The 27137-nt window shown below is 41.8% G+C and overlaps 1 protein-coding gene across 1 annotated transcript in view; it reads left to right on the top strand.

Moving 5' to 3' along the window:
• The window catches only part of RIMS2 (regulating synaptic membrane exocytosis 2), a 788551-nt gene that overhangs the window by 162086 nt on the left and 599328 nt on the right, over nucleotides 1-27137 (top strand). The window contains exon 2 of the mRNA XM_054018206.1: nucleotides 24030-24240. Within this exon, the coding sequence (XP_053874181.1) occupies nucleotides 24030-24240 (211 nt within the window). The remainder of the gene's footprint in view (nucleotides 1-24029; nucleotides 24241-27137) is intronic.

The raw sequence follows: 27137 nt of genomic DNA, 5'->3' as shown, positions 1-27137 counted from the left end.
ATAAACCCTAGTCCTACTTTGCAAACATAAAAGGTGTATATGTAGCAATCACTCACTCAAGAAAATAGAGACACTGTATAATGAATGTAGTGGTGTTTTCAACCTTGGCTACCTGGCTCATTTGGGGCTATAGTTAAAGCCTGTGGGCTGCTCTCATGCAAGCTGGTACTCATTCCACTTTGCAATGAGGATGCAGGCTAAAGCACTCAAGTGCTGATAGTCCTCTATTGCCTTCCCACAATTCCACCGAGGTGCCCAGAAAGACAGACAATTTCTTTTCCAATTAATTGGGAAATAATTAGACTGCAGCACAAAGTACCATGGGATATGCCCCCAGAAGTCCTAGAGACATTCATAGGTGAGTGCAGCGCCAGTGAGGACACAGTAACTTGAGCATGGCTTTGCATTGTGGCAGTTCACACCTGGCTGAAACTCATAGCTTTGTTCCATCCTGTTTTTGTTATCCACTTGTTTATAATATAACAAGAAAAAACACACAAAAAATGTAGGTGTATTCCTTTGTTGTATTAGTTAATGATGCAGTGAAATTCGATTGTCATATCTTCTATCTTTTAAAAAAAATAAAGTCTCTGAAAATTTGTAGATTAATAGGAATTATGTTTTAAATGAAATCAGATTATTTTGGAAGGACACTGACAAAGGGTTTGAGTAGTTGAACATAAAGAAGATGTTATGTTCATGAAATGGGAAGAGTTATAAATATTAATAGTTAATATTGCAGTCACCTTTCCTGAAATAATCTGTATTGTTTTAAGAAAAACAGTGATAGGGAAACAATTTTTAGATTGAAAATTAAAGATTTGGGATCAGGTTTATATAATCTATGTATATGTAATATATTAATCCTCTGAAAACCAAGAGTTATTTTTTTACACATAATAAAGGGTCTTTTAAACATCAGTTTTATTGAAGCGTAATTTTTGGTAACAAGTATTCTAAATTATCATCTTTAAAAAAAAGTTGTTTAGTTTTAAAGTGAAGAACTTTAAATATTGTGTGTGATTTGACTTTTCCCGAGAATAATTTTTAAAAACTGAAAAGAGCATAATCAGCATCTCAAAATAAAAGTTTTGGGGGAAGGCTTTAGCTATCATTGTCAGATAGCAATAGCTAAGGCTGCGAGTTTGTCACGGAGGTCATGGAAGTCTCGGATTCTGTGACTTTCCGGGACCTCCATGACTTCTGCAGTGGTCGGTGCAGCTGGCCCGGGGGCCGCCTGAGGAGCTCGTGCAGCCTCTGAGCCAGCTGCATCGGCCACTGCTGGGGCAGTCTTGGGCCACTGCAGCAGGAGTTTGGGTGTGTGTGGGGAGGGGTCAGGGCTTGGGCTTCCCGGCTAGTGAGAGCTGTGGAGCCAGCACCTGGGGCAGGGGCAGCACGCAGAGCTAGGAGTTGAGGGAGGGATACGTCGCCGCTTCCGGGGAGCCGCGAGGAGCCAGACAGGGAGGTGGCCAGCTCTGCCAACCCCTGCCCCCAGCACCACACACCGCCACCTGCTTCCCCCAGCACCAGCAGGGTCCTGGCCTGCTCCCCCTCCTGAGCACCTGTGGTGCCCCCCCGGGCCATCCCCCCACAAGATTTAGTCTGGGGTATATAGCACAAGTCACGGACAGGTCATGGGCTGTGAATTTTTGTTTAGTATCCATAACCTGTCCATGACTTTTACTAAAAATACCCGTGACTAAAACATAGCCTTAGCTATAGACAATTCAAACTTCACAAGTCTCCTAGGCCTAGATTTGTAAAGGTATCAGTGTAACAATGCATATCTCATTTAAGAGACAAAGTCTCATTTTCAAAAGCACAACACCACCTAAATAGCAGCACCAGATTTTTAAAGGTAACTATCTATTCACAACTTTGGTAAATTTGATGAAATTCTATAAATAAAATTCTGGTGTTTAAACTAGCAAACACTTTTACAACTTGTAGGCCATAACTTTAGAGTATTTAAAAGTGATACCTACTAAGGGATAAATCCTCTTTGGAGTCCAGAGAGAAACTGCTGAGCTCCAGTTCATTTGCAAATTTGACACCATCAGATCAGGATTAAACAAAGACTGTGAATGGCTATCCAACTACAGAAACAGTTTCTCCTCCCTTGGTGTTCACACCTCAACTGCTAGCAGAGCACCTCACCCTCCCTGATTGAACTAACCTCGTTATCTCCACACTGATATATACCTGCCTCTGGAGATTTCCATTACTTGCATCTGAAGAAGTGAGGTTCTTACCCACGAAAGCTTATGCTCCCAGTACTTCTGTTAGTCTCAAAGGTGCCACAGGACCCTCTGTTGTGATGAGTTAAGCATCCTCAACTATTAATTACTCCAGTGGAAATAGAAGGCATCAGTCTTTGTTCTAAGGTCCACAGTCCTGTTAGAGTGGGTACTGTGGCCTACTTGCAGGTTGGGGGCAGATACAGACCTGTCACTCACTCCTCCCCCCCCCCACTTCCTCACCATTTTCTCTGCTTCCCATTAGCCAGCTGCTCAGCCAGCCCTCCCTGCTGCAGAGTTTTCAGAGGGAAATTCCAAACTTTAGTTAAAATTTCTGACTTACAGTTCAGCTCAACGACATGTCTGTCCAATTCCCAGCTGTGTCCCAGAGCTTCGTTTGCCCTTTGGGGAGAATGCCTCCTTAGCTTCACTTCCCTTCGGAGGAGTTTGCAGTGGCTGGTGTCCTACAGGCTTCAGGGATTTAACTGGGATGAGAAAAAACAGAGGCAAAAAGAAAGGGCTATATCTCCTGCTCCCCCGCCTTATCAGGTGTCTTGCTGGGGAGCTCAACCAGCTTCCCTCACAGCCCAGCTGGCTGGGGTCACCTCAGGTTCCTCTTCCACCAGCTGGAAAGGAGCCAGGCAGGAGTGGAATTGCGTGCTCTGGGAAAGGCATCCCCCATTCCCCATCTCCATGAAGTCACTGAAGCCAGGAGGGCATCGCACCAGATGAATACCTGAGCTTCCATAGCCTGCACCAGCAGTCACTCCTGACTGCAGAGCTCAGCCATCTCCTCCCTCCTCCTTCACTTCCCCAGGGATAGTGGATGGAGGACACAGCACAGACACTGCTAGTGCCAAAGTGTATGGTAAGGGCCTAGCTCTCTCTCCCTACTACCATCTCCGTAACAGGTACCTACATCTCAGGGGATCCCTACTGATAGGAGACCTCTAGGAGAAACACACATTCATCTGGCCCATGTAGCTCCCACACAGTGAAGAGGGGTAGAGCTTCTGGGTAGCCCATCTTGAACCTTAGGCCAATATTTTCCCTGAGAGACCCAGAAGGGGTCCATGAGGGGGAAGGGAGACAATAAGTCTAGCCTCTTTGAGTGGAGGGGGAGTGCTAGCCACTTGAAATATTTTTGGAGTAATCTCTGAACCCGGTTTTGCTCCCCCCTCTGAAGCAGAATTACGGGAACAAACTCCCAAATGGGAAGTAAATGAATAATTAACCAATGGTGTTTTCTCTTTCTCGCCTTCACAAAGTGCACTAGGGCAGATAATCCCCAGTGTCTGTTTCCCATGCTTTACCTCAGATGTGCTGCATGGCAGATCAGTGCAAAAATGCGACAAGGCCATAGACACATGCTAATTCCTCTAGGTGTGCACACCCTTCCTCCCCAACATCCATACACATACAGAGGGAATTTTTCCTCCTTAGGGAAGGAAGGCATCCTCATCAGGCATCTCTTGGGGGGCATATACCTGAATGATCATTATATCTTTTTGATGTGCTTTTATCACTATTATCATTACACATGCAGATGATAGATTCACTTGTTTAATCCTTTCAGCGAGTTCAGTCTACTATAGTTACCACTACTTTCCTACTTTGACATCCACTTACACTGATAACTTTGTATTCTTTGCCACTCTAAAGGCTTTTGACAAAGTCATCTTGACCTGCCTATAATGGCTCACTCAGTCCCACCATTGCAATATCTAGTCTCTCCATTTCTCTGCATATATTGGCTAGCTTCCTGGGTTGATTCAGTCCCCTTACATTCCATGTGACAATCCTTGTAGTTGCCAGTTTCAGTCTTCCAGCCATGCAGGGCACTGGTTCGCGCAGAAGCCCAGTCAGATTTCACAGCAGTTGAGGAATACTAGGTTGAGTTATCATGACATAACTTTGGGGCTAATGCCATACAAGGGCCCCAAGAATCAAGTGCAGCAAGTGTTTTGGGTTGGAAACCCTAGCCTTTAGCCAGAAGGCTTAAACCACAAGGCAGCAGGGATTTTGGCAGCCGGCTTACTGAATGGTGGCCTACACTTGTCATATCACAGTACCAACTTTGGACATTTGTGGCATTTTATAGGTGCAACAGCACCATCTGCTGTTGCACCACATCCCGTTAGTACTCTCATCAAATTGTCCACAACTGCTTATTCAGACAGATTTCCCTGCTTATATTGTGGCTAACCTCCATATTTAAAAACTGTTCCACTATCCATAACCTACGGATTAGAAGACACTGCCAGGGATTATTCAAATATATGCCACAACAACTTCAGATTCTGATGAAGATGTCAAAAAATTCTATGAAAACATTGAAGTACTGGAAATCAGTGTTGGAAAAAAAGACAGAGGTAATTCCTATGGGAGATTGGAACATAAAAGTAGGAAGAGAACATCTATGGCAGTGGGCCCATTTGGCCGTGGGGAAAGAAACAGCAGAGGAGAAAGATTAATAGAATTTTGCAAGAAACATGACCTCATTATCTGCAATACTTATTTTGAATGAAAAGGAAGCTCAAAGCATACATGGGAATCACCAGTTTATATGTATAAAAACCAAATAAATTTTATACCAGTCAGCTGTGGGTACAGAACTAGTGTTAACAAGGTTAAGATTATGCCAAATGGAGATTATGGATCAGATCACAGACTGGTGTTGATGAGATTGAATTTCAAATTGAAAAAGTTACAGAAAACCAAATGCTATCTAGGATTGAACCTTGAAGAAGAAGTGTTATCAAAGAAGCTGCAGATAAACATGTACGGAAGAAGTTACTAACTAATAAAAACTCATTGAAATCATTGTTCTGATGGACAAAAGAAAGAAAGTAAAAGCACAAAGACTGACAAGAGAAAAGGAGTATTACTGAAGTAAAAATAAAATGATAGAGAATAAATGCAGATTAATAAAGACTAAATGGCTGAATGAGAAATGCAAAGGAATTGAATAACTGGATAAAGAGAACAAACCAAGTGAGATTATAAAAATATAAGAGCCTTCAATTACAGAAGGAAGGTGATCAACATGACCCTTACACACAAAAATGGAAAATATATGTCAGATTCTAAAGACAAAAATAAGAGATGGTGAGAATATATCAATGAACCATATGATGATGATAGGCGTGAAAAATCTTAACTAGAGATTAATCAGGTAAGCCTGCCAATAACTGATGAAGAAATCATGGCAGCAGCAAGAAGTGTTCAGAATGGAAAAGCTGTAGGCTGTGATAGAATATGAGCAGAATTGTTAAAAAATATAGAGGATGAAAGCTTAAAAGCCCTGTCAGAGGTAATAAAGAATATGTCTGAGATAGGAGAATCGCCAGAAGACTTTATAACTTCACTGTGTATCCAAATCCTGCAAAAGAATAATGCTATGGATTTTTAAGACTACAGAACAATCAGCCCGGTATCACATGCCTCTAAGATACTTTTGCACAGGGCTGCCCAGAGGGGGAGGGCAAGTGGGGCAATTTACCCCAGGCCCCTGACCTTGGAGGGCCGCAATGAGAATATAGTTTTCTATAGTATTGCAACTTTTTTTTATGGAAGGGGCCCCCAAAATTGTTTTGTCCCAGGCCCCCTGAATCCTCTGGGTGGCCCTGCTTTTGCAATTTGTTCAAGACCAAAAACAAGGAAAGATTGTTAAGGAAATAAGCAAATGACAATAGGCCTTCAAACATGATTAGGGCATGATAAATGCTATTAGGAACTTGTAGCTCATATTAGAAAGATCAGTTGAAATGGGGAAAACAGCATACTTGTGTTTCACCGACTTTCAAAAAGCATTTGACAAAACCTGCCACTACAAGTTGCTCAACCTATTAAGATCAGTAGGGATTGATGGATACGAATACTGAGTAATGAAACATTTGTACTGGAATCAGAAGGCAATTATAATGGGAGATGAAAATGAAAATTTAATAGAGATCAAGAGAGGAGTGAGACAAGGTAATGTAATGTCACCTACTTTATTCAACATTTATAGTGAGTGTTTGATTAAATTAAAGAAAGAGAAGAAGGTATTAAGAAAAATGGAAAAAGGGTGAAACCACTGATAGATCCAAAGAGCTACCAACCAGTTTATTTGCTGAGTGTCATCTACAAGCTGATGGAGAGATTAATCTTGATGAGCTAGTCGATCCTCAGCTGCCTCACATTCAGGCTGGATTCAGGAGGGGATGATGCACCCAAAATCAGGCATTCTTCTCCAAGACAAGATATAGAAAACTCATTTGAATCAGGAAAGAAAGTTGGTGCAGTTCCTATGGATCTGATGACAAACTACAACAACTGTGTGGCCTGTCAGGCTGACTGCCAACTGCTGCAAGTTATTCCTTGTAGGTCGATGGTGAAATTCACTCAAGACATGATTAGCAGCTGAGGCTATATCCTGCAAGTTGGGGAGAAAAATCAGTCACCTAAAATGTCTCCTTATGGCCTTGCACAAGGGTCAGTTCTGGCTTCTCTTTTGTTCGATATATAGAGTACATATACAATCTTCCTGAAATGCAGGCTGACAAGTAGGTGTATGCTGAAGGCATCTGTATTGCTGATACTGGAAACTACTTCCACAGAATTGAAGGGAATCTTAGACAAGACATGGATACCTTCACCACTTACTTCCAGCAGTGGAGACTAATGCTCACTGACACCAAGACCATGGTAACTACTTTCCATCTAAACAATTGCTTGTCAATCAACCCATCTTGATCCATGTCCAAGGATGGCTACTGACATTTCATCCAGTTGTCACATACTTCATATTAATATGCAACCGTAGCCTGACACATCAGTTTTACTTGGAGCACCCGAAAATGAAGATTTCTTCCTATTCTACTTTGGTTTGAAAACTGGGGAGAATAAGGAGCAGACCCTTTCCCCCTTTGTACATTTGTATTTGCCCTGGTGTTTGCTCCAGCTGAATATTGCTTTGACATCTGGGATTGCAATCACCACACTCAGCTTGTCAACACAGTGTTGAATTTGGCTACTCAGATTATTAGTGACTGCTTGAATTATACACCAAGTTCCAGTCTGTATGTGCTAGCACACAGAGCTCCACGAGACCTTTAATGAGAGGCCATTACTGTTGTCTGTCTGGAGAGCTGTGACAAATGAAACAAACCTATTATATCTCTGGTTGACTGATTCCCCAGTCTCAGACAGGAAACACAGTGCCAAGTCAAAAGTCTGTTCATACTCAGGGGAGGAATCCCACTCCTGTGGACTAGCGTGTGACACAACAGCTGATCTTGACATCTCTGCTACAGGCTCTTTACTATGCATGGATGATCAGCACCACAAAGGAGCTGAAAACTATTACCTTACAGAGTGGAGGGATCAGTGGGAAAGAGAAAGACAGTCTAACCCACTAAGTAATCAGGATTCCGTCACTGCACCTGACTCCTTGTCCACTTGATTGCAGATATTGGAACAGGCACTACAGGTATGCACTAACTTGGCCTGGTTTCGTCCCTACTCTGTGACTATGGGTCAGGATCGAAGACAACAACTTCCATCTTGGAAGAGTGCCCAACTCAACATCTGGAGGACAGTTTACAATGTTTAGCCTCCCCGTGTACAGAGGCTCTCCTCTGGTTATGGAACCTGAACATCAAGCTCTGACATCTGCATGGGAGAGAAGAACTTTTGGGCTGTCATTACCAGCTAATGTAATGTCCAAATTATTGCCTCAAGCTTCTGTCAAAGGTTGCATGCCTCCACGTCCTCCTCCTCCCCCCACAAGATGGCTATGGAGTTATGGTAAGGACAGCAGACCAGATATTGAAGAACTAGCATGTCCTCTGACCCAACATTTCTTTATTTCTATCTCACCATCTGCTTGACCTCCATTGCAGGTTTAAAGACTTTCTGGGATAGATGGTTCCTCAGTGTGTAGCAGTCAAAATTTAATCTAGTATCTCTATCAAAGATACATGTGGCTACTTTCCCTGGTGGTCATGGACTCAGTGTTTCTTGCTAGAGGAAATTTGTACCTGAAAGAGTGGTATCCTCAATATATGGACCCATCATAGGCAGTCAAGTCAGGGCAGGCATCATCTCAGTCCCTTTCTTTGGGCACGAAAACTCATGTAGAGTCAGGCCAACAAAAATAAATAAATAAAAATCAACTGTCATCTGACACCCAAAGTTCCCCCACATGCTTTCATAAGCAAGGCTAACATGGGTGGACAATATTGCAAGAATGGTTCCTCTCAATGTAACAAATTGTTTGGCCTAACAGTTCCTTCTTGGGGAGGTAGGATTCAAATCTGTTTCATGACGCTACAAGGGGCTTTGGTCCTTGGGATCAGATGCTCAGACAAGTCAGTTACCAGCTATCTTACTGATACAATGGGAAATATCACTGAGAGCTGATGCTGTTCAGGGTCATCAGAAAAGTTGGGTCCTGCCAGATAATATAGAAAGTAATACAGGTCATATGGCAAGATGAAGTAGCGTGTGAAGTACAACAGGAGAAAATACCTCTTTGCAAGTGGCAGCTAGAACAAGTGCAGAATCAGTAACTACCGTCTATTGCAGGGGTGGGCAAACTTTTTGACCTGAGTGCCACATCGGGGAATAGAAATTGTATGGTGGGCCATGAATGCTCACAAAATTGGGGTTGGGGTGTAGGAGGGGGTGAGGGCTCTGGTTTGGGGTGCGGGTTCTGGGGTGGGGCTGGGGATTAGGAGTTTGGGGTGTAGGAGGGTGCTCTGGGCTGGGACTGAGGGGTTCGGAGAGGGATTAGGGCTGGGGCAGAGGTGCGGGAAGGGATGCAGGTTCCGGCTGGGGGTGTGGGCTCTGGGGTGGGGCTAAGGATGAGGGTTTGGGGTGCAGAAGGGTGATCTGTGCTGAGATTGAGGGGTTTGGAGGGTAGGAGGGGGATCAGGGTTGGGGCAGGGGGTGGGGCATGGGGAGAGGCTCAGGGGTGCAGGCTTCGAGCGGTGCTTACCTCAAGCGGCTCCCAGAAGCAGTGGCATGTCCCTTCTCCGGCTCTTATGCATGGAGCAGCCCCCGACCTGTATCCCCAGCAGGAGCTCACGGGCCGGCCCACGGGCCGTAGTTTGCCCACCCCTGGTCTATTGCCTCAGAGCTACCTGCAGATTTCCCAGGAGGCATATCTGGCATTAGAACTCTGAGTGGGGCCAGGTTCTTTCAATTTGAGAGCAAAAGAGCTGCCTATAGCTTTGATTAAATGTTGTGACAGACCCAGACCAGTGGGGTACAGGAGTCTGGTAGAGGGCAAATATACTGGTCACTGGATGAGTAGTTTTCTTTTCCCTGAGTGACCAGAGCAGGGGCTGCACTAGAGTAATCAGGAACCTGCTAGAACCAGTTAAGGCAGGCAGGCTAATTAGGACACCTGGAGCCAATTAAGAAGAAGCTTCTAGAATCAATTAAGGCAGGCTAATCAGGGCACCAGGGTTTTAAAAAGGAGCTCATCCCAGTTTGTGGTTGGAGTGTGAGGAGCTGAGAGTGAGAGGGTGTGTGTGTGCTGCTGGAAGACTGAGGAGCACAAGCATTATTAGACACCAGGAGGAAGGTTCTGTGGTGAGAATAAGGAAGGTGTTTGGAGGAGGCCATGAGGAAGTAGCCTAGGGAGTCGTAGCTGTCATGCAGCTGTTACAGGAGGCACTATAGACAGCTGCAGTCCACAGGGCCCTGGGCTGGAACCCGGAATAGAGGGTGGGCCCGGATTCCACCCAAACCTCCCAATTGACCTGGACTTTGGGTTCTCCCAGAGGGGAAGGTCTCTGGGCCGTTCCCCAACCCACATGGTGAATCTCTGAGGCAAGAAAATCTGCCAATAAGAGCAGGACCCACCAAGATAGAGGAGGAACTTTGTCACAATGTGGTCACTGGACATTGTCCAGAGTTAAGCAAGAATTTCAGGAATAGCTTTGTTCCATTCCCAATCTCAGCAACCTATCGAAAGGCCGTAAAATCATCCATTATCTGTTTCAGATTAGAGCATCACAATCCCCTCCCCATCCTATTTCTCATCGCAGAGAACTGGGGACAAGCAGAGAGGGATGCTGTCTGAGTCACCTGAATAACTCCCTAAAGGAGGCTTGTCTTCAAAGTATTCACATTTTACCATCCTCAGACAATTCTTACATTTTGCAGATGAATGGATAGCTATTTCTTTTCCCAGTTTTGAGCATTACCATTTGATCTTGCAGGGTCATGTTTTAGGATCATAGTAGCAATTATATTGGCTTTAGGGAAGAATGAAATCTCTTCCTAGACAATTTGTCTGATCAGGGTTCTGTGCAGAGATAAAGCTGATATAAACACATGGTGGCATGGTTCCTGGAATATTTTGAATTCAGGACAAATACAGACACACTATGTCAGGGAAGCCAATCATAGACCTTGGCTGAGGATAAATACCATCAGATACAAGGTAAATCTCAGAAAAATAGTAACAGAAAATAAAGATGGCCATAATGGAGAACAAATGGCATCACAAAATAAAAGTCCAAGTCTTTTTTGGAACCTATTGGCAATTCTCATCTCATACACAGCTATATTTCAGTGACCTAGATTTCATATGATACCTATCCTATAATTCTGGATATCCCTTTCATACCTCTTCCATCTCATCCTTTGGCAGAGATCTAGCTCCAAATGTATATTCTCCATTCCAACAACTGGTGAACACAGTTTTCTTTTTAACTTTTAACTTTTAAAAGCATCTTCCTAATTCAGTTCAGGGAAAGGGGTACCAGAAAAAGATCACAGCATCCACCCATGATTCATTGAGGTCTCAGCGCACTGCTCCTTTAATGGATAACTGGCCTGTTCTGGTTATGACCGCCAACATGTCTGACAGGATTTTCATAATAACTGGGAAGACCACAATCAGCCCTACCCCAGAGAGAAATGTTCCTGTTCTGGGTGGAATATGGTTTCCCATCTCTATGTGCACTAGCCATCAAGAGAGAGATGAATAGCAAGACTTATGTAGCAGATGTTGGATTCAAAGAGTGGCTCCAATACCCAAAAATATCTCACTCACAATAAGTCAATATGGTAGGCTAGTGGTCAACCTCTTGACATCTCGAGACACTAAATAAAGTGCCCTGTAGCCTCTCTATATGTCAGGACCCAGGATATGAAGTGATGAATGACATCTTACAAAGCTGGTCAAGGTCCTTGATATATGTCTTCCCACCTTTTCTAGGACAATACAAAAGATAGGGCTATGAAAGTGGCAGTGATAATGTTTAAACCTTTCTGGATGCAGAGGCTATGACTTTCAGGCCTGATTTACCTAGCACTGGATCTTCAGATGTAGTTATATTGCAGAAGAGGACTGCTATTGTAAAGCAAATCCTCCATTTGGGATCAGAGAGGTATAAAATTAATACTTGGATGAAGTGATTATCATTGTCCTGGGTCGGACCACCAAAGAAATCAACAAATAGAACTTATTTTATTGGCTGAGACAAAGTCCACAGTTTATAGATTCATAGATTCATAGATTCTAGGACTGGAAGGGACCTCGAGAGGTCATCGAGTCCAGTCCCCTGCCCGCATGGCAGGACCAAATACTGTCTAGACCATCCCTGGTAGACATTTATCTAACCTACTCTTAAATATCTCCAGAGATGGAGATTCCACAACCTCCCTAGGCAATTTATTCCAGTGTTTAACCACCCTGACAGTTAGGAACTTTTTCCTAATGTCCAACCTAGACCTCCCTTGCTGCCCATTACTTCTGGTTCTATCCTTAGAGGCTAAGGTGAACAAGTTTTCTCCCTCCTCCTTATGACACCCTTTTAAATACCTGAAAACTGCTATCATGTCCCCTCTCAGTCTTCTCTTTTCCAAACTAAACAAACCCAATTCTTTCAGCCTTCCTTCATAGGTCATGTTCTCAAGACCTTTAATCATTCTTGTTGCTCTTCTCTGGACCCGCTCCAATTTCTCCACATCTTTTTTAAAATGCGGTGCCCAGAACTGGACACAATACTCCAGCTGAGGCCTAACCAGAGCAGAGTAGAGCGGAAGAATGACTTCTCATGTCTTGCTCACAACACACCTGTTAATACATCCCAGAATCATGTTTGCTTTTTTGCAACAGCATCACACTGTTGACTCATATTTAGCTTGTGGTCCACTATAACCCCTAGATCCCTTTCTGCCGTACTCCTTCCTAGACAGTCTCTTCCCATTCTGTATGTGTGAAACTGATTTTTCCTTCCTAGGTGGAGCACTTTGCATTTGTCTTTGTTAAACTTCATCCTGTTTACCTCAGCCCATTTCTCCAATTTGTCCAGATCATTTTGAATTATGACCCTGTCCTCCAAAGCAGTTGCAATCCCTCCCAGTTTGGTATCATCCGCAAACTTAATAAGCGTACTTTCTATGCCAATATCTAAGTCGTTTAACAACCAATGAAACATAGGTTCCTCTAGGAGGATTTTATTGTGGGTGTATACTAGTGTTCAAACAAAAAAGTCAAGTCTCTGTACTATAATGTGCTCAGCCTGTTCAAGAAAAGGAATTTTTGTACAGTTCCTAACAATAAATGTTTCCTTAGGGCATCGACCTTATTCCAACTCTGCAAGGTCATAGTACACTACCTTGGAACTTCATTCTGTTACTTACAGTGCTACCCAGATTGAACCTCTATTGGAGATGTCATAATTCTTCCTATCCAATACAGTAGGACTCCTGATGGCCACTATCCCCACTCAGGTGAGCTCTTTTTTGAAGATGGGAGCTTTCTGTAATGAGAGCCTGTCATCCTGGGGAGCACTGACGATCCCATGACAGAGTAGTCATATCTCCTGTGTTGATATCAGTAGAGAGCCACATGGCAATCAATTCCTAAATTCATCATGTTCTACATATTGGGTATCCAGCCTTAGCCAATGCCAGTTCCTTTCTTTTGGCAGAATTCTTCACCGTATGTTAGTGCTCAGAGGAAGATGGAAGATTATATTTATATATAATCTACTTCATTTTTGGATGTCCACATTTAAAGGATGGTCCTGCTTCCTATTCTAGAGTCATACTTTTATGAATATCTCATTGTAATGGACCGGTGGAGCTTAGCATGAAGAAGAATAGCAAAATATATCTGTGCTTATCTGAAAATTTGCTTTATTTGAGGAATAGTATCCATAGATCTTGCCAGTGGTGCTGGAACAATTTGTATAGTGGGGGTTATGAGAGCCATTGAATCAAACTGTAAACCCTATATATGATGGAAACCACTTCAAGCCAGGGGGTGCAGTGGCATCCCCTGCACTCCTACTTCCAGCACCTGTGGATCTGGTCCACCCTGGAGACAAATGGATCATCCAAAACAGATGGAAATTGACATCCGAGGATTTGTTGTCAGGTGTAATTTACAATGCTCTGTGGCAGGAGAAATTGCTGTGCTTTTTCCTCATAGTATATTTAACACAATCTGTAATTTAGGAGCATAGATTTGAATTATCCTGGGTATAGACGTTATTTTAACTGGAGGGAACTTTAGAAGGGGAGGGGGGCATTTTCCTGCTGCCGGTGACTGACAGGTCTAGTTCTGACCCCCAAGCTGCAAGCAGGTGGAAGTACCCATTGTTATGGGTCTGTGGGCCTTATTACTTGAAGGAATAATTTTTCAGGTAAGCACAGGTACATTTTCCTATTCAGCATGTTGCAGGATTGTGTATATAGTACAGAGAAATATGAAAGCTGCTTGACTATGTGAGCAAATTTCTATACCATACTGAAACGAGAACTGTAAAGCAAGAAGGAAAATGGTTATGATATCAGGTAAAGATAGGATAGGGTCTTACTGATAGTGTTTAAATGCAGTCGATCCAATACAAGCTTTTATGAGTAGCTTCTCTTTTTAGAATGTTCAGTTATCTGATTCCAAATAAAAGTAGCTCACTAGAGGGTTCTTTAAGAGAGGCATTTAGAATAAACTGATATTGAGATCAGCTCTTAACATAGAAAAATGTCCAAGGGTTGTGGGAAAACAGAATTTCTCACAGTCATCTATTCAGTGTCTCATAGCATATACTCGGCACAGTGTTCTTGATTCCTGTATTTGAAAAACAGAGATGATACTTCTCAGAAATATTGTGAGATTAGTTAGTGTTTATATGGTGCTATGAAGTTTTAAAGCAGTAACTACTATTTGTATCTATTCAATTATTACATATTTTGATTTAGATAAAATAGGGAAACTGTCACATATCTTCAATTTATATTAACGGGTTCATTGTACTGAGTAAAGTTGTGAGTGAGGGATCATTTTTTGGGTAAAAGGAAGATGTAAGAAGGACCAGCCTTAGAAATTAATAACATAGGACCAATTGTTCTAAACTTAGTCATGCAAATAGTCCCACTGAATTTGAATAATGAGAGTAGTATTTTCCCCATAGTTAGTAGCGAATCCCTTGCTAATACAAAAATGTAATTCCTTTAATTGTAATGGCAAAATAAATGGTTTGAATTGCATTTTCACTTTATTTCTAAAGGTCTATTCCTTTTGATTTTCTGGAAGATCTTATGTTATAAAAACAAACGTTGTGTTTATGTGCATACTTCCTATTTTAAAAGTATGAAAACTGACAATCTACCTGGGCACTTTAAAGCCTTGTCTGTTTCAGGAGATCTCCCACTATTTCACAACCACCAGCTCCACTGGTGATAGTGCAACAGTAGGAGTTCTGGTGTAGACAAAGCTCAAACCTTTTTTAATTTGGAGTCATCACAACCTGCTCTGGGCAGGGTTAAACAACAAAGTGGTAAATACTCCTGAGCCGTGTCTACACTAGGACTCCTAACATTGCCCACACCTATCTCCTGTTCATTAAAAGGAAAACCATCGAGATAAGAACAATGCTGTCACAGTAGTAAAAGGATAGGGGTTACTTAATAATTGAAAACTCTCATGAATGTTGTAAATGAAGTGGAATGAACTCATTCTAATCATGATACTGTAATGTCAACGAGTGTTAAATTTCAGAGCTAAAATAGAGTGACCTAGTATTTTGTACACATTTATTTTAGTCGTGGCAAATAAAGTGTTACAGAAAGTTAATTTTGCATCCAATAATAAAGGCAAAATATCTTTAACGCAGCAACTTTGTAGTATTTTTGTTCTTCTAATAACATGGTCATAAAGGTTATAACTAGCTAATGTACAGCTACTGATGATGCAAATAAAGTAACTTGAGTGACTTGTCAGAAATATTATCTCTGGTAGAGAGACTCTTCATAAATGTAATAATGTTTCAATGTACTTAACAGCCGGTGACTGAGTTAGTTATTCTTAAAAGTTCATTTTGTAAATATTGTATGCCTCTTAAAAGTAACTGTTACTTTAACCATTGTGCAAAGTAAATAAAAAATATAACTTACTAAAACAAGTAAAACGTAAAACTGTGGCCCTTTTATATGGGGAAGCTTACAGATCTCTGATAATAAAGCAGTAAACCATATAGTTGTAAGTAGTGAGGCTAAAGTTTTAAAAAGGAAGGTCTAGTCCAGGGTCGGCAACGTTTGGCACGTGGCTCGCCAGGGTAAGCACCCTGGTGGGCCGGGCCAGTTTATTTACCTGCTGACGCAGCAGGTTCGGCCGATCGCGGCCCCGACTGGCCGCGGTTCGCCGTCCCGGGCCAATGGGGGCAGCGGGAAGCTGCGGCCAGCACATCCCTCTCCCGCGCTGCTTCCCGCTATCCCCATTGGCCCAGGACGGCGAACCGCGGCCAGTGGGGGCCGCGATCGGCTGAACCTGCCGCGTCAGCAGGTAAATAAATTGGCCCGGCCCGCTAGGGTACTTACCCTGGCGAGCCGCATGCCAAGCGTTGCCGACCCCTGGTCTAGTCACTTAAACTGCCAAGAGAGAAATTGCTGCATTTATCTGAAATAAAGTTTGATTGTTTAAAGATGAGGTCAGTGTAAAATTCACCAACACAGGCTAAGACCTTCTAAAGCCTGTCTAGTTAAGACCCTGCTTTCTTGATTGCCAATATTCATGTGATTACTGAATTCAATACGGTGAATAAAATATAAAAGGATCAAAAAGATGTAAAATTATACATTTACAACTTTTACAACTGCATAATGTTTTTATTATAAAACACTTAAATGTGACCAGTAAAGTGTGTGTGTGTGTGTGTGTGCAGGGGACAGGGAGGACATACAGTAGTGGTCATAGAAGTAATCAAAATTAGGATTTATAAAAATAGGTAGGAAGCAATACTGAAAATATATTGATGCCATAAGTATGTCCTCATCTGTGTTCAGTTCTGGAGACCCCATCTCAAAAAAGACATAGAAAATAGAAAGCACCTAAGGAAGGGCCTTTTACCTTGTTATTCCAGAAGGATCCATTCACCACATGAGAGGTGGTGAGATGTTGCACACACCAATGGTCACACTACATGGATGATACCCAGCTGTATGTCTCATTTTGCACAGACAAACCAATAACATCATAAAGCTGTAAGAATGACTACAAGGCATCAGCTCTTGGATTAAGAATAGCTGGCTCAAATAAATCCATGCAAAACTGAGGTGAGGCTGTTTAGAAGGAGAAAATGCTTTGAATAGTTGGATGGGATTCTGTACTGCACTTCAATTGAAGGCATCAGCCCTCCCTTCCCAAGTAATCAAAGTGGTGTTAAGCCTTGGGATTCTATCCAACTTTATCCCTAAATCTAGATTATTAGGGTGATAGACTGACAATATCCTGGACAAACCTTATGGAATTAAGATAAACTTTATTTAATTTAGTTAAACCTTACAGAATTAGGTTTAATACATTTAGGGTACGTTGTGCTAAAAATGCAATTATGTACCTATTATTGTGGAATTGTCTGTAACTCCTCCAGGAGGAGGGGGGTGCACATGTAATTTCTTGAATGATCAGCCCTTTGAGAGGTTGGTATATACTAGTTCAAACTCCAGGGACCAACAGACAAAGAAATGATTTTTAAATAGTTTGGTTTTAATCAGTCTCAGGACCTTGTTTCTGATCCAGCGAATGGACAGGACCTCTTGTCCATAGAGGGCCCCAGCCCTTAGGGATGGGTTGGAACAACTTGGTCTACAGAAGCCCCATAAGGCTCTGTGCTTGCTCTGAGCTAAAGCCATGATGAACTTGATATCACAAAGAAACCCCTTGGGTGATGTGTTGAAGGACTGCTCCTGTCAGAGCCAATGTTAGGGTTGGGTTGATCTCTGGTAAGCGTAGTAGCTTCCATGTGGGTTCTTTTATTGTTTTTAATACATTTTCTCTGTAGTGCATTTACTTTAACAATAAAATAGGCTTTTTAAAAAAGAGCAGTGTGGTAACTGTAACTATGGGCAGTCACACTGTTAACAATCTCTGAAGAGAAAGCAAGCAAGCCTTCTTTGGCAGCCTATCTCTGCTGGGAATAACACAGTGAAGGCAGGGAACTGTTCAGCACGAGATACCCTCATCTGGAGGGAGTGAGATGTTTGTCTCCACCTAAGAGAGGTGATGGCCAGGGGAGCCAGAAGCCTGAGTGTGGGTGCCCTTACTGTACCATAGAGGGTGAGTACAGATGCAGTTGACCTGAATTGTGACCATCGCTTAGCTTTCAGTTGTATATAAGCCATTAAGACTTTTTCCACTTGCAGTTTGTTAGGAAACTCTAATCCTCCTTCCTAGAGAAGGATCTGGCCAAAGTGATCCATGTGCTTTGTCACCTCAAGTCTGCACTACTGTAGCTCAGGGCTTGTCTCCACAAACACTGCATTCAAAACAAGCTAGAGTGTGAATCTACCATGCACTGACTGACCATGTGGAACCTGCTGATTCACACTAAGAGTTCCTTAGTATGCTTTGATGTACCCCGCTTTCAGTAGTGTAGTAGTAACAAAAGGAAATGGGTAAACAAATTTATACTAATCTCCGTATTCCCCAAATGAGAAGTGGATAAACTTTGTTTACCTACATTTACCCTCTACTACATTACTGCCCACTTTGAAACAGGAGTAGATCAAAGGTCACTAAGGAACTGTTAGTGTGAGTCAGCACGGTTCACACAGAGAGTGTGCGGCAGGCTAATGTGGGGTAGAGTCACACCCTAGCTTGCCGTGATCTAAATGTTTATGTAGATAAGCCCTCACTGTATCTGGAACTGAATGTAAATGTAATGAAAGTACAGCTGCCCACCTCTTCAGTGAAACAGATTGCCGTGAGCACATTGCTTCTGAGCTGTGATTACTCCACTTTCCTCCAATCTACTTTCATTGCTTTTTTAAAGTTTTGGTCCTGATCGTCTTCAGAGGCAAGAATAGTTCAGTACTGTTACATCAGCAACCCACCAAGACAATTCCTTTGGGACAATGCAGCTTACAAACATCAGGATGAAGCATATGAATCTGGAAATAATGTATTTTCAGTCAAGAGAATTGGGCTATGAAACGAGCTTGCAGAGTGTCCTGAAACTGGCCAGATACTGGAAGATTTTCTATTTAGATGAAGCATTTTAATCATAACTAGTATGATGATTATTATCTAAAGAGAACAAAAATTCTCCAGGAAGAGCCTGTCTTATCCAGGGAGAGAAGAGCAGAAAACTTCTTGAAGTCTATTAGGGACCACATATTACATTTGCATGGTCAATGCTTAGATAATAAAGTAAGAAGTGCTATTGAGATCTCTAAGACAGATACTAAAGGGCTAGAGGTGGATGGCAAAATACCTATTGTCTTGAAAACGCATCACACTTAAATGCTGCCGGGGAGGGGGCAGGGTTTCCATTAGCTCTGCCACTGCTTCAACCCAGTCCCTAAGCTTTTCAATATTGCTCCTCCATTTAAAATTAGATTTCAGTGTTGCTCAACTCCCATAGTTCAGGAATCTAAAAAATATCCCCATGTAATTTCAAAAATTTTCCTCAGTGAGAGAAAGCCATTACTTCCACGTTTCCCACTCAGGGCCCTACTAAGCTCTGCTCATGAAACAACTCATTCAGAAAAAGAGAAGATTTCATCATTATATCTTAAGCTGAAGAATTCAGAGCCTAATTCCTACAGCCAACTTGTTAGGGAAGACTTATTCTATTTTCAGGCAAAATCCTGTGTAGTATTTGTCTTAACTTCCAAAGTGCAGTAGTCCAACCAATAATACAGAGGCCATCACCTGACACTTCTAACCTTGCCAGTTACTGTCTGGTGTATAACCTCCCTGTTCTAAACAATTAACTCTAAAAGCTAGTAAAAATAGTCCTAAAACCACCAGTTAGCTCTCAGCATCTTGGATGTCTCCCAGTCAGGCTTCCTGCCAAGGCCTGGGATTGATATAGCACCTACTGGTCTTCATCAAATAAATCTGAATTCATTCCACTGGATCTCTTTATGGCATTTGATACTGCTGATCGCTGAATTCTCCTCTCCCCAAGAGGCTACAGAGTCTCTGAAAACATGCAGAAGTGGCTCAAGTCCTTTTCTCAGACGAAACTGAGGGTCTCAATAGGTAACTGTTCCTCTGCCTTCGGAGCCTTCACCTTCTGGAATCCCGAAATAATCAGTCTGTCCTGTCTTCCATCTTTCAAAGTCTCTCTCCAGATATTCAAAAGCCCGCTGTGGGCATGAAACAACCTACCTAAGATAGCATCTCTCTTCACAGCCACAACCCTGACCTTTTGTAGTTACATTCCACTGAAGCCAAAAAGCTGTTGACCAGTCAGATGGAGCTCATGAACTTTACAGGAGCTGGATCTAAACCATGAAACACAAGAGAGAAGAATGGCCACAACTTAATGCAAATCTCACCTCTTGAACTTAGCTTTCACACAATTGATTCTTCACGCAGATACATGACAATCCCTCTTCTTCCTTACAAAAATTCTATTATTTATTCACATTTACTCTTATGTGTGTTGAAAACATGGGGGGTGGGAGAGTGAGAAAGTTTTTGGTACTACTCAATACTTGGGCAGTGGTCAGACACTAGGTACTTATACAGTCCCATCATCATAGATGCGTAATGATCTGTTTTGGGGAAGACTTCTATTCATTTTTATTGGGCCCTTTCTGGGAATATGCTTTCCACTCTACCCTTCTCCCTTTGTTTTTTTACTCAAAGCTTATCTAAAAATGGTACATAAGCACTTTCAGATTCAGAATTCAATGAACTTCTCCTTGAACTGATAAAAGCACTAAAGTCAGTTGCTGATGAAATTTTAGATACTACAGTGATGTGATCATATAATTCAAGACTATCATAATACATATGCACAAAGAGGCCAAATTAAGTTTGCCTGTGCAACCTTAATTCTGACATCTACTAACTTTTGAACATTTGACTTGCAATTGTAATGTTCTTGTAACATGATCTTTTTGGATGTAATACAGGTCTGTCGCATCTTATGCGCATTTAACATGCGCGAATTCAGCTTTACGCGGTCGGCAAAAACAAAAAAAAGAGAAAAATAACAATTTAAATACTGTACCTGTAGTGCGGGCGATTCCGCCCGCCATTACACTCTATGTAATTTTGACTATACGCGGTTTGCGCTTTACGCGCTGACTGCGGAATGTAACCCCAGCGTACGTACGATGAGACAGACCTGTATTCTATTTTTATAAAAACCTGAAAAATACCAACAGCAATTCTATCATTGAACCATATTTCACCCCACATGAGTCATCAAGAGGATCTGGACCTTTTATGCACAGCACAGACTTCTTCCATTTGAATTATCAGAGTAACTGATAGCAGGAGTAGGCTGGCATCCTCTATGTGTACCAACCACTACATAATGATGAAACACCACTTTGTCAGTTCCTGCCTCCATCCCCCATTCTACCTATCCACTACTCCCACCCCCAGCTCCTGCCTCCTTCTTCCTCTACATCTATGCAGTGACCCAGCCCTCAGCTAGGTTATGCCTACTGTGAGGAGAGGCAGAGGCAAGCAAACATAATGGCTATAGCCTTACATTTTAAATTGTAAAAAGGAAAAGGCCAGAAATTAGACAGGAACAATAATATAAATAATAGAGTAATCATATAATATAAATAATATAAGGTAACATTAAATACTTACAAACATCATAAACTATAAATTACCATCACAATAAAAGCAGGTTTTTCAACAATATGTTGGTTTTCCTTTGTATAGCTGGGAAGGCTGAGAAGCAGTAGAGAGCTACTCCTGTAGAATTCCAGAGGATTTTTTTTTCTTCTTTTAATAAGCATCTAACTTCTTAACTAAAATCCCTTGTAGCTGTTGGATATCAACTGAGATATATGCAAATTCCAGTCTACAATATGCAGCCTCAGCAGGTATGTCAGATACCTAGTCATAAAGTCACTAGCCAATCAAATCAAAATCTTGTTTCATAATGGCCATTTGTATGAGACTGTGTACAATACATTATATATACTATAATATTATGTAGTAAAACTATCCAGTATTTATGCATTGGGTATGACACTCACACAATTGCCCCTCCCCTTACACTGCCCATATATAAAATGTACATAAATGTATAGCAATGTCATTGCAGTGTTGTGAGTTACAGGAGGGGAGTAGATCTGAATAAGCTGGCACCTCCTCGCGGTGCTTCCACTATCCATGTCTTTTAAATCCCATTTAAAAAAAATTAAAATATTCATTTTTAACAGTTTTTGGTAGGGTATTGATTTACTTGCTGACTCAGCAAGATTGTGTATCAATCATCATCGTCACCTCCTTTTTTCCCACATCAGGGTTGGGTAAGGCTGAGGTAATGAGCAAATTCCATCCATTGAGCTGCCATTTGAGCCTGTTGGAGGGTTGCCTAGATGGTTTTATATACTGTGTTATACCACTGTATTATACCTCTTTGGACATCCACAGCCTCTCTCGCTGTGGACTCTTCCATAGAGAACCATTTTAGGTAGTCAATATGGGGTCATACTAGCAACATGGCCAAACTATTATAGTTGGCACCTTTTTAAAGATTGTAGTCACACTCTGCACATTCGGTCTTTAACAGGTGTCATCGTTTCTTAGTCTGGTTAGCCTTGTCAAGCCTAGGATATGATGGAGGCACCCCACATTTCAAATGTTTGTGGCTTTTGCTTCAGATGCTAGCAAATCTGCCATGTTTTCATTGGAAATTCCAGTGGGAGTTGTTGATGACGGCCTAAGCATTATCTCCTGCTATGTGCTTCCTATGCCTACATCAGAGAGTTCTTGAGCAAACGTATTGCCAGGGAGCAGGAAGCAGTGAAGTGGAGCAGGTCATTCTTACTCATGCCTAGAGAGCCACGGGATTTCTGTGGGATTTCTCAGTGTATCTTGTGATATATACTTTTTATAGTAGTATGCTTCCTTTTACCTTCTCAGAAGCATGATCAACATGACCCCAAAGAGGATGTTCTGGGAATTCCATGTCATTGACTCCATAGCATTTTCATAATAACTTTTCCATTGCTGCAGATTTTCCAAAGAAGGGGATGATATAAGCTATTGTCTGATATTTGCTCCTCCCAGCCAGGTTCAGAGAATGAATAAGAATTTTCCTGTAATTACTGCTTGTATCTGTTGGAGGTGGTTGTGGTGCTGGGTACCAGCACTGAGAGCAGTGCACTCTTCTGTAGTCTTTCCTGTACTCTCAGTGCAGCTTTTGCTGGTCCCCAGGGAGTGAAGACGCAATGAAGGAAACAGCCTGGCACGAATGCAGGGGGATGAGGAGCAGAGTGGGGACAGCAACCTGACTCTCTTTAGCTTCTAGTAACGTCTCCATATTCCCCAGTCACCCCTGTCTATTTCCAAGCTCCATTTCTGCAAGGTATAAGGGATAGTCTCATGTCTCTCTCTGTGCCCTTCCCACTGTTACAGGGCACCCTAAAGGGGAAATAAGTGACAATTTTGCTAACATTCAAAAATTATGAGTCAGGCCCCTTAAAATGATGAGATTTAATAATAAGAAAATGTGCAATTATTTTTATTTGCCATCTAATTTCTGAGCCCATAGGTACGCGCAGGTCAGGTTTTCAGCTTTCTTCAGGAACTCTGAGGGCTAGAGACTTAATTTTTTTTAACATTAAAACTGAGAATCTCCTGTAATCATTTGACTCCAGGAGCTGAGGCTTTAAGAAAAAACAGCCATCACAAAACTCAAAATAAAATAGTGAGAGTTGGCAATACTGAGATGATAACTCCTCACTGGTAAGAAATGTTATGTATGGAGCTGCACAGTACTTGGATGCTATGTTTGCAAGGCATGTGTTTGTTAAAACATTTGAGAATAATTCATCTGTATAGCAGTAGTGGGAAAAGCAAGGTAAATAATGTAGGCATATTAAGTTATGAATGGTGAAAATAGGGAAAAGGGCACCTCGAAGAATCAAACCAGACTTTCTTTTACATAGTAATTACTAGTTTGTTAACAGCTAGCCCTGTCTTTCTGATTTCACTGTGAGGATGTTCCACTGCTGTTATGTCTGCCAATAGTTGGTTACACACTATAGGAGCATTAACTAATCAGTGAAGTCTCCTTTACAGTATCTGGACTTACTGTGTATGTGTTTTGCACATGATCACAGATGAGACTCAAAGTAAGCCCCTTATGTTTAGTCCTGTTAAAATGGATGATAAAAGGTAGAACTTCATGTAACGTATGAAGTAAGTGCATTATGTATGCAATCAATTAATTTTTTTCAGCTTTCTCTATACTGTGGTGGTACTTATTTAAATTTGTTTTGAAAATTGATGACCACATTTATGCATGAACCTTGTCTATATAAAACAACTTTTCATTGATCTGTTTTCTCCTGCAGGAAATTGCATCAACAATTTGAAATGTATAAGGAGCAGGTGAAGAAGATGGGTGAAGAATCACAGCAGCAGCAGGAGCAGAAGAGTGATGCCCCCACATGTGGTATCTGCCACAAAACAAAATTTGCTGATGGCTGTGGCCATAACTGTTCATATTGCCAAACTAAATTCTGTGCTCGTTGCGGAGGAAGAGTGTCTTTACGCTCAAATAAGGTATGGAATTTGTTTAAAATAAGTATCACTGAATTTTCATATTGATGTTGCTTAATGTAACGTGTGATGTAATTTGGTAGAGAAGTTCTTTGAAGATTATTATTGTAATTTGTCCACAGTTAGTTACTTTAGTTATTGGAAATATATCTGCTGAAAAAATGGCTCCCGAGGACATAACTGTGCCTGTCCACAAGTTCGGTATCTGTTGTTCAGAATCATTAGTAATGCCTTATGGTTATTGCTCAAACAATTTTTCCTTCAAGGAGGAAACTGTTTTAGGATTTATTTAGGTCGTTGTCCCTTTGACAAAGAATCTTCATTAGAACTCTGGTCCACCTGTGGACCAGTGAATATTGCTTTTAATTTAACACATACCACAGTTCTGCTGCAGGATCCGTGTACATGGATCCTTGTGCCTCTGTGGATCCAATTACAAGATCAGCGCCTATGTATGGAAGGAAAGGAATTTATTTAGTGACAATCGTGTTGGGGTATTTAGAGTTAGAGGTTAGAGCAAGGAATTGTTCCTGGCTTTGCCTGTCCCAGACTCACTTGGACACTTAGCTTTATTTTACCTCAGTTTAGTAATGGGTATTATAATGTTTACCTACCTCCATAGTGTCATTTGAGGGAGCTAATTAAACAATGTTTGTAAACTGCTTTTTTCTCGTACAAAGCACCACAAAATGCAAAGTATGTACAGGGAAAAGTTATCACATTTTTTTTTGCTTTTGAGAAAGTATGTTTCATTTTAAAAAGATCAGTGTGCTAAGAAATAATACCCAGAGCTATCATAATGATTTGTATTATGAGAAATCAAGTGGACTACCAGGTTGAATTAAAAAATATTTAATTAAAACCAGTACAGCAGAACTGAAGTAATTACCAAAGTATTTTAGTTTAGTAGAGAAATTAGTTTACTAAAAATTTTAAATAACGGTACGAACACCTCCTTATCTCTACTGAAAATACCTCACCTGATGAATTCCAAAACCGCGTTAGCTTTTTTCGGTGTCGCGGGGTAGTTACCTGCTCCTGCCCTGAGGGGTTTAAAACAGCCCTGGAGGAGGGCTGTGGAAGGGCAAGACGCTTGGGCTGATTCGGAGGAAGCAGGCTCAGCTGGGGACACACCCCAATAAGGGCCCAGCTGGCCCTATAAAGGCTTGAGCCAGAAGCTCAAGTAGACAGTCTCTCTCTGAGCATAGAGAGAGAAGGGCCTGGCTGCAGGGAGCTCAGCCAAGGGCCTAGAGTGGAGCAGGGCTGGGGAAAGGCCAAAGGAGCCGGGGAGCTCTGGCCTAGGAAAGCCCCAGGCTGCAGGCCTGGTAAGGCCTATTAGGTACTGGGTTGCAGGAGGTAGCCCATGGGTAGGCAGAGGCAGCAGGTCTGAACCCCTTTGCCTGTGATGAGTGGCTGATACTGCAGTCTGCTCCAGTGAACGGGGGCTAGATGGAGACTGGGCAGTAGCCAAGACTGAGGTGAAGTGGGGATAGTGGATGGGGGTTCCCCTGGGAGGGGGAGACCCAGAGCTGTGAGGGGTTACTGCCAGGGGGCAGCACCCCAGACAACAGGGCACCGGGTCCGGGAGGGACACGGGGGCCAAGCAGCAGCAGGACACTGGCCTGCAGAGGGTGCTCCAAGGCTGGAAATGAGCTAATTCCCAAGACGACCAGCAGGAGGCGCTGCAGGGGTGAGTCTGCGCACTGCTACACACGGCCGTATCACGTTGGCGGCTCATAGTCATCCTGTGATCAACCAAAACTCCGAGGTCCTTCTCCTCCTTCAGCATAGAAGTCTGTCTCAGATTCAGTCAGATTCAAATATTCAGGGCACTGTTCTGAACTCTTCTTTTTTTATGTGAGTCTTTATGGGAACATGCATGATTACTTTGAGTAGAGTATGCACATAGTATGCAGAGTAAGAGAAATTGGTATGTATTTTACAGGAAGTTGCTTTCTTTATCATATCTTAGGCTGAAAAATAAAACAAAACGAGGAGTCCTTGTGGCACCTAACAAATGTATTTGGGCATAAGCTTTCGTGGGCTAGAACCCATTTCATCAGATGTATGAAGTAAAAAATACAGGAGCAGGTATAAATACATGAGGTTTAATATAAATACATAAGGTTTAATATGTATGTCAGTAATGCAAGTTATAAATCAGAGTGCACAGAAATCTTCTGCTCACTGATGGCTAAAAGTAGCTGAGGGTGTATACATCTCTCAGGCTATGTTGAACATAATGTAAGTTAGTTTAAAATATATTTTTAAAGTTTTTGTAGAGCCTTTTATCCTGAAGGATCTGACATACAATTATTACTTTCGATAATTAAATAAGGTTACAACAATATTTTGGTATAGGGAATACAATCAATACTGTGATAATTTTATCTCATTATCAAAGGCAAAATTGGATAGTCTTTATTGCTGTACACTCAGACATCATGAGAAGACACCTCTGTGTTGGGAAGGTGTCACCAATTGGCACCCAGAAAAAGGCTCCGAAATGTGGGGATGCTATGTGCACATTTTGTCAATTACTCTGTCGAAATAAATCAATTTTACTGGCAGAAAGTGAAATTGACAAGAGCCTGCCAGGTGGTTGGGAAAGTCAAAATTGTACAGAAGAACTGAAATTTCCCCACTGAAAATTTCAGTTGTGCAAAAAAGGAGTTTTTTATCAGAAAAAAAGTCTGATTAAAATTTTTTGATCAACTCTAATAGTTGCCTCTTTTTTACCTGTATCCTCAAAGTCCATCAGATTGATCATTTAAGATAGAAGAAGAGAGAAGCTGTAGTTACAACCATGGAGTAAATGACAAATGATTGGAACACAGCCATGTGATAGTTCATTCTAAGACTGGGTTATTTTTATTTCCTGTATCTAAAATAAGATCATT

This window comes from Malaclemys terrapin, chromosome 2, assembly GCF_027887155.1.
Source record: "Malaclemys terrapin pileata isolate rMalTer1 chromosome 2, rMalTer1.hap1, whole genome shotgun sequence".
NCBI classification, from domain to species: Eukaryota; Metazoa; Chordata; order Testudines; family Emydidae; genus Malaclemys; species Malaclemys terrapin.
Note: the sequence above shows the minus strand (reverse complement) of the source record. Positions and strands in the feature narration are given on the sequence as shown.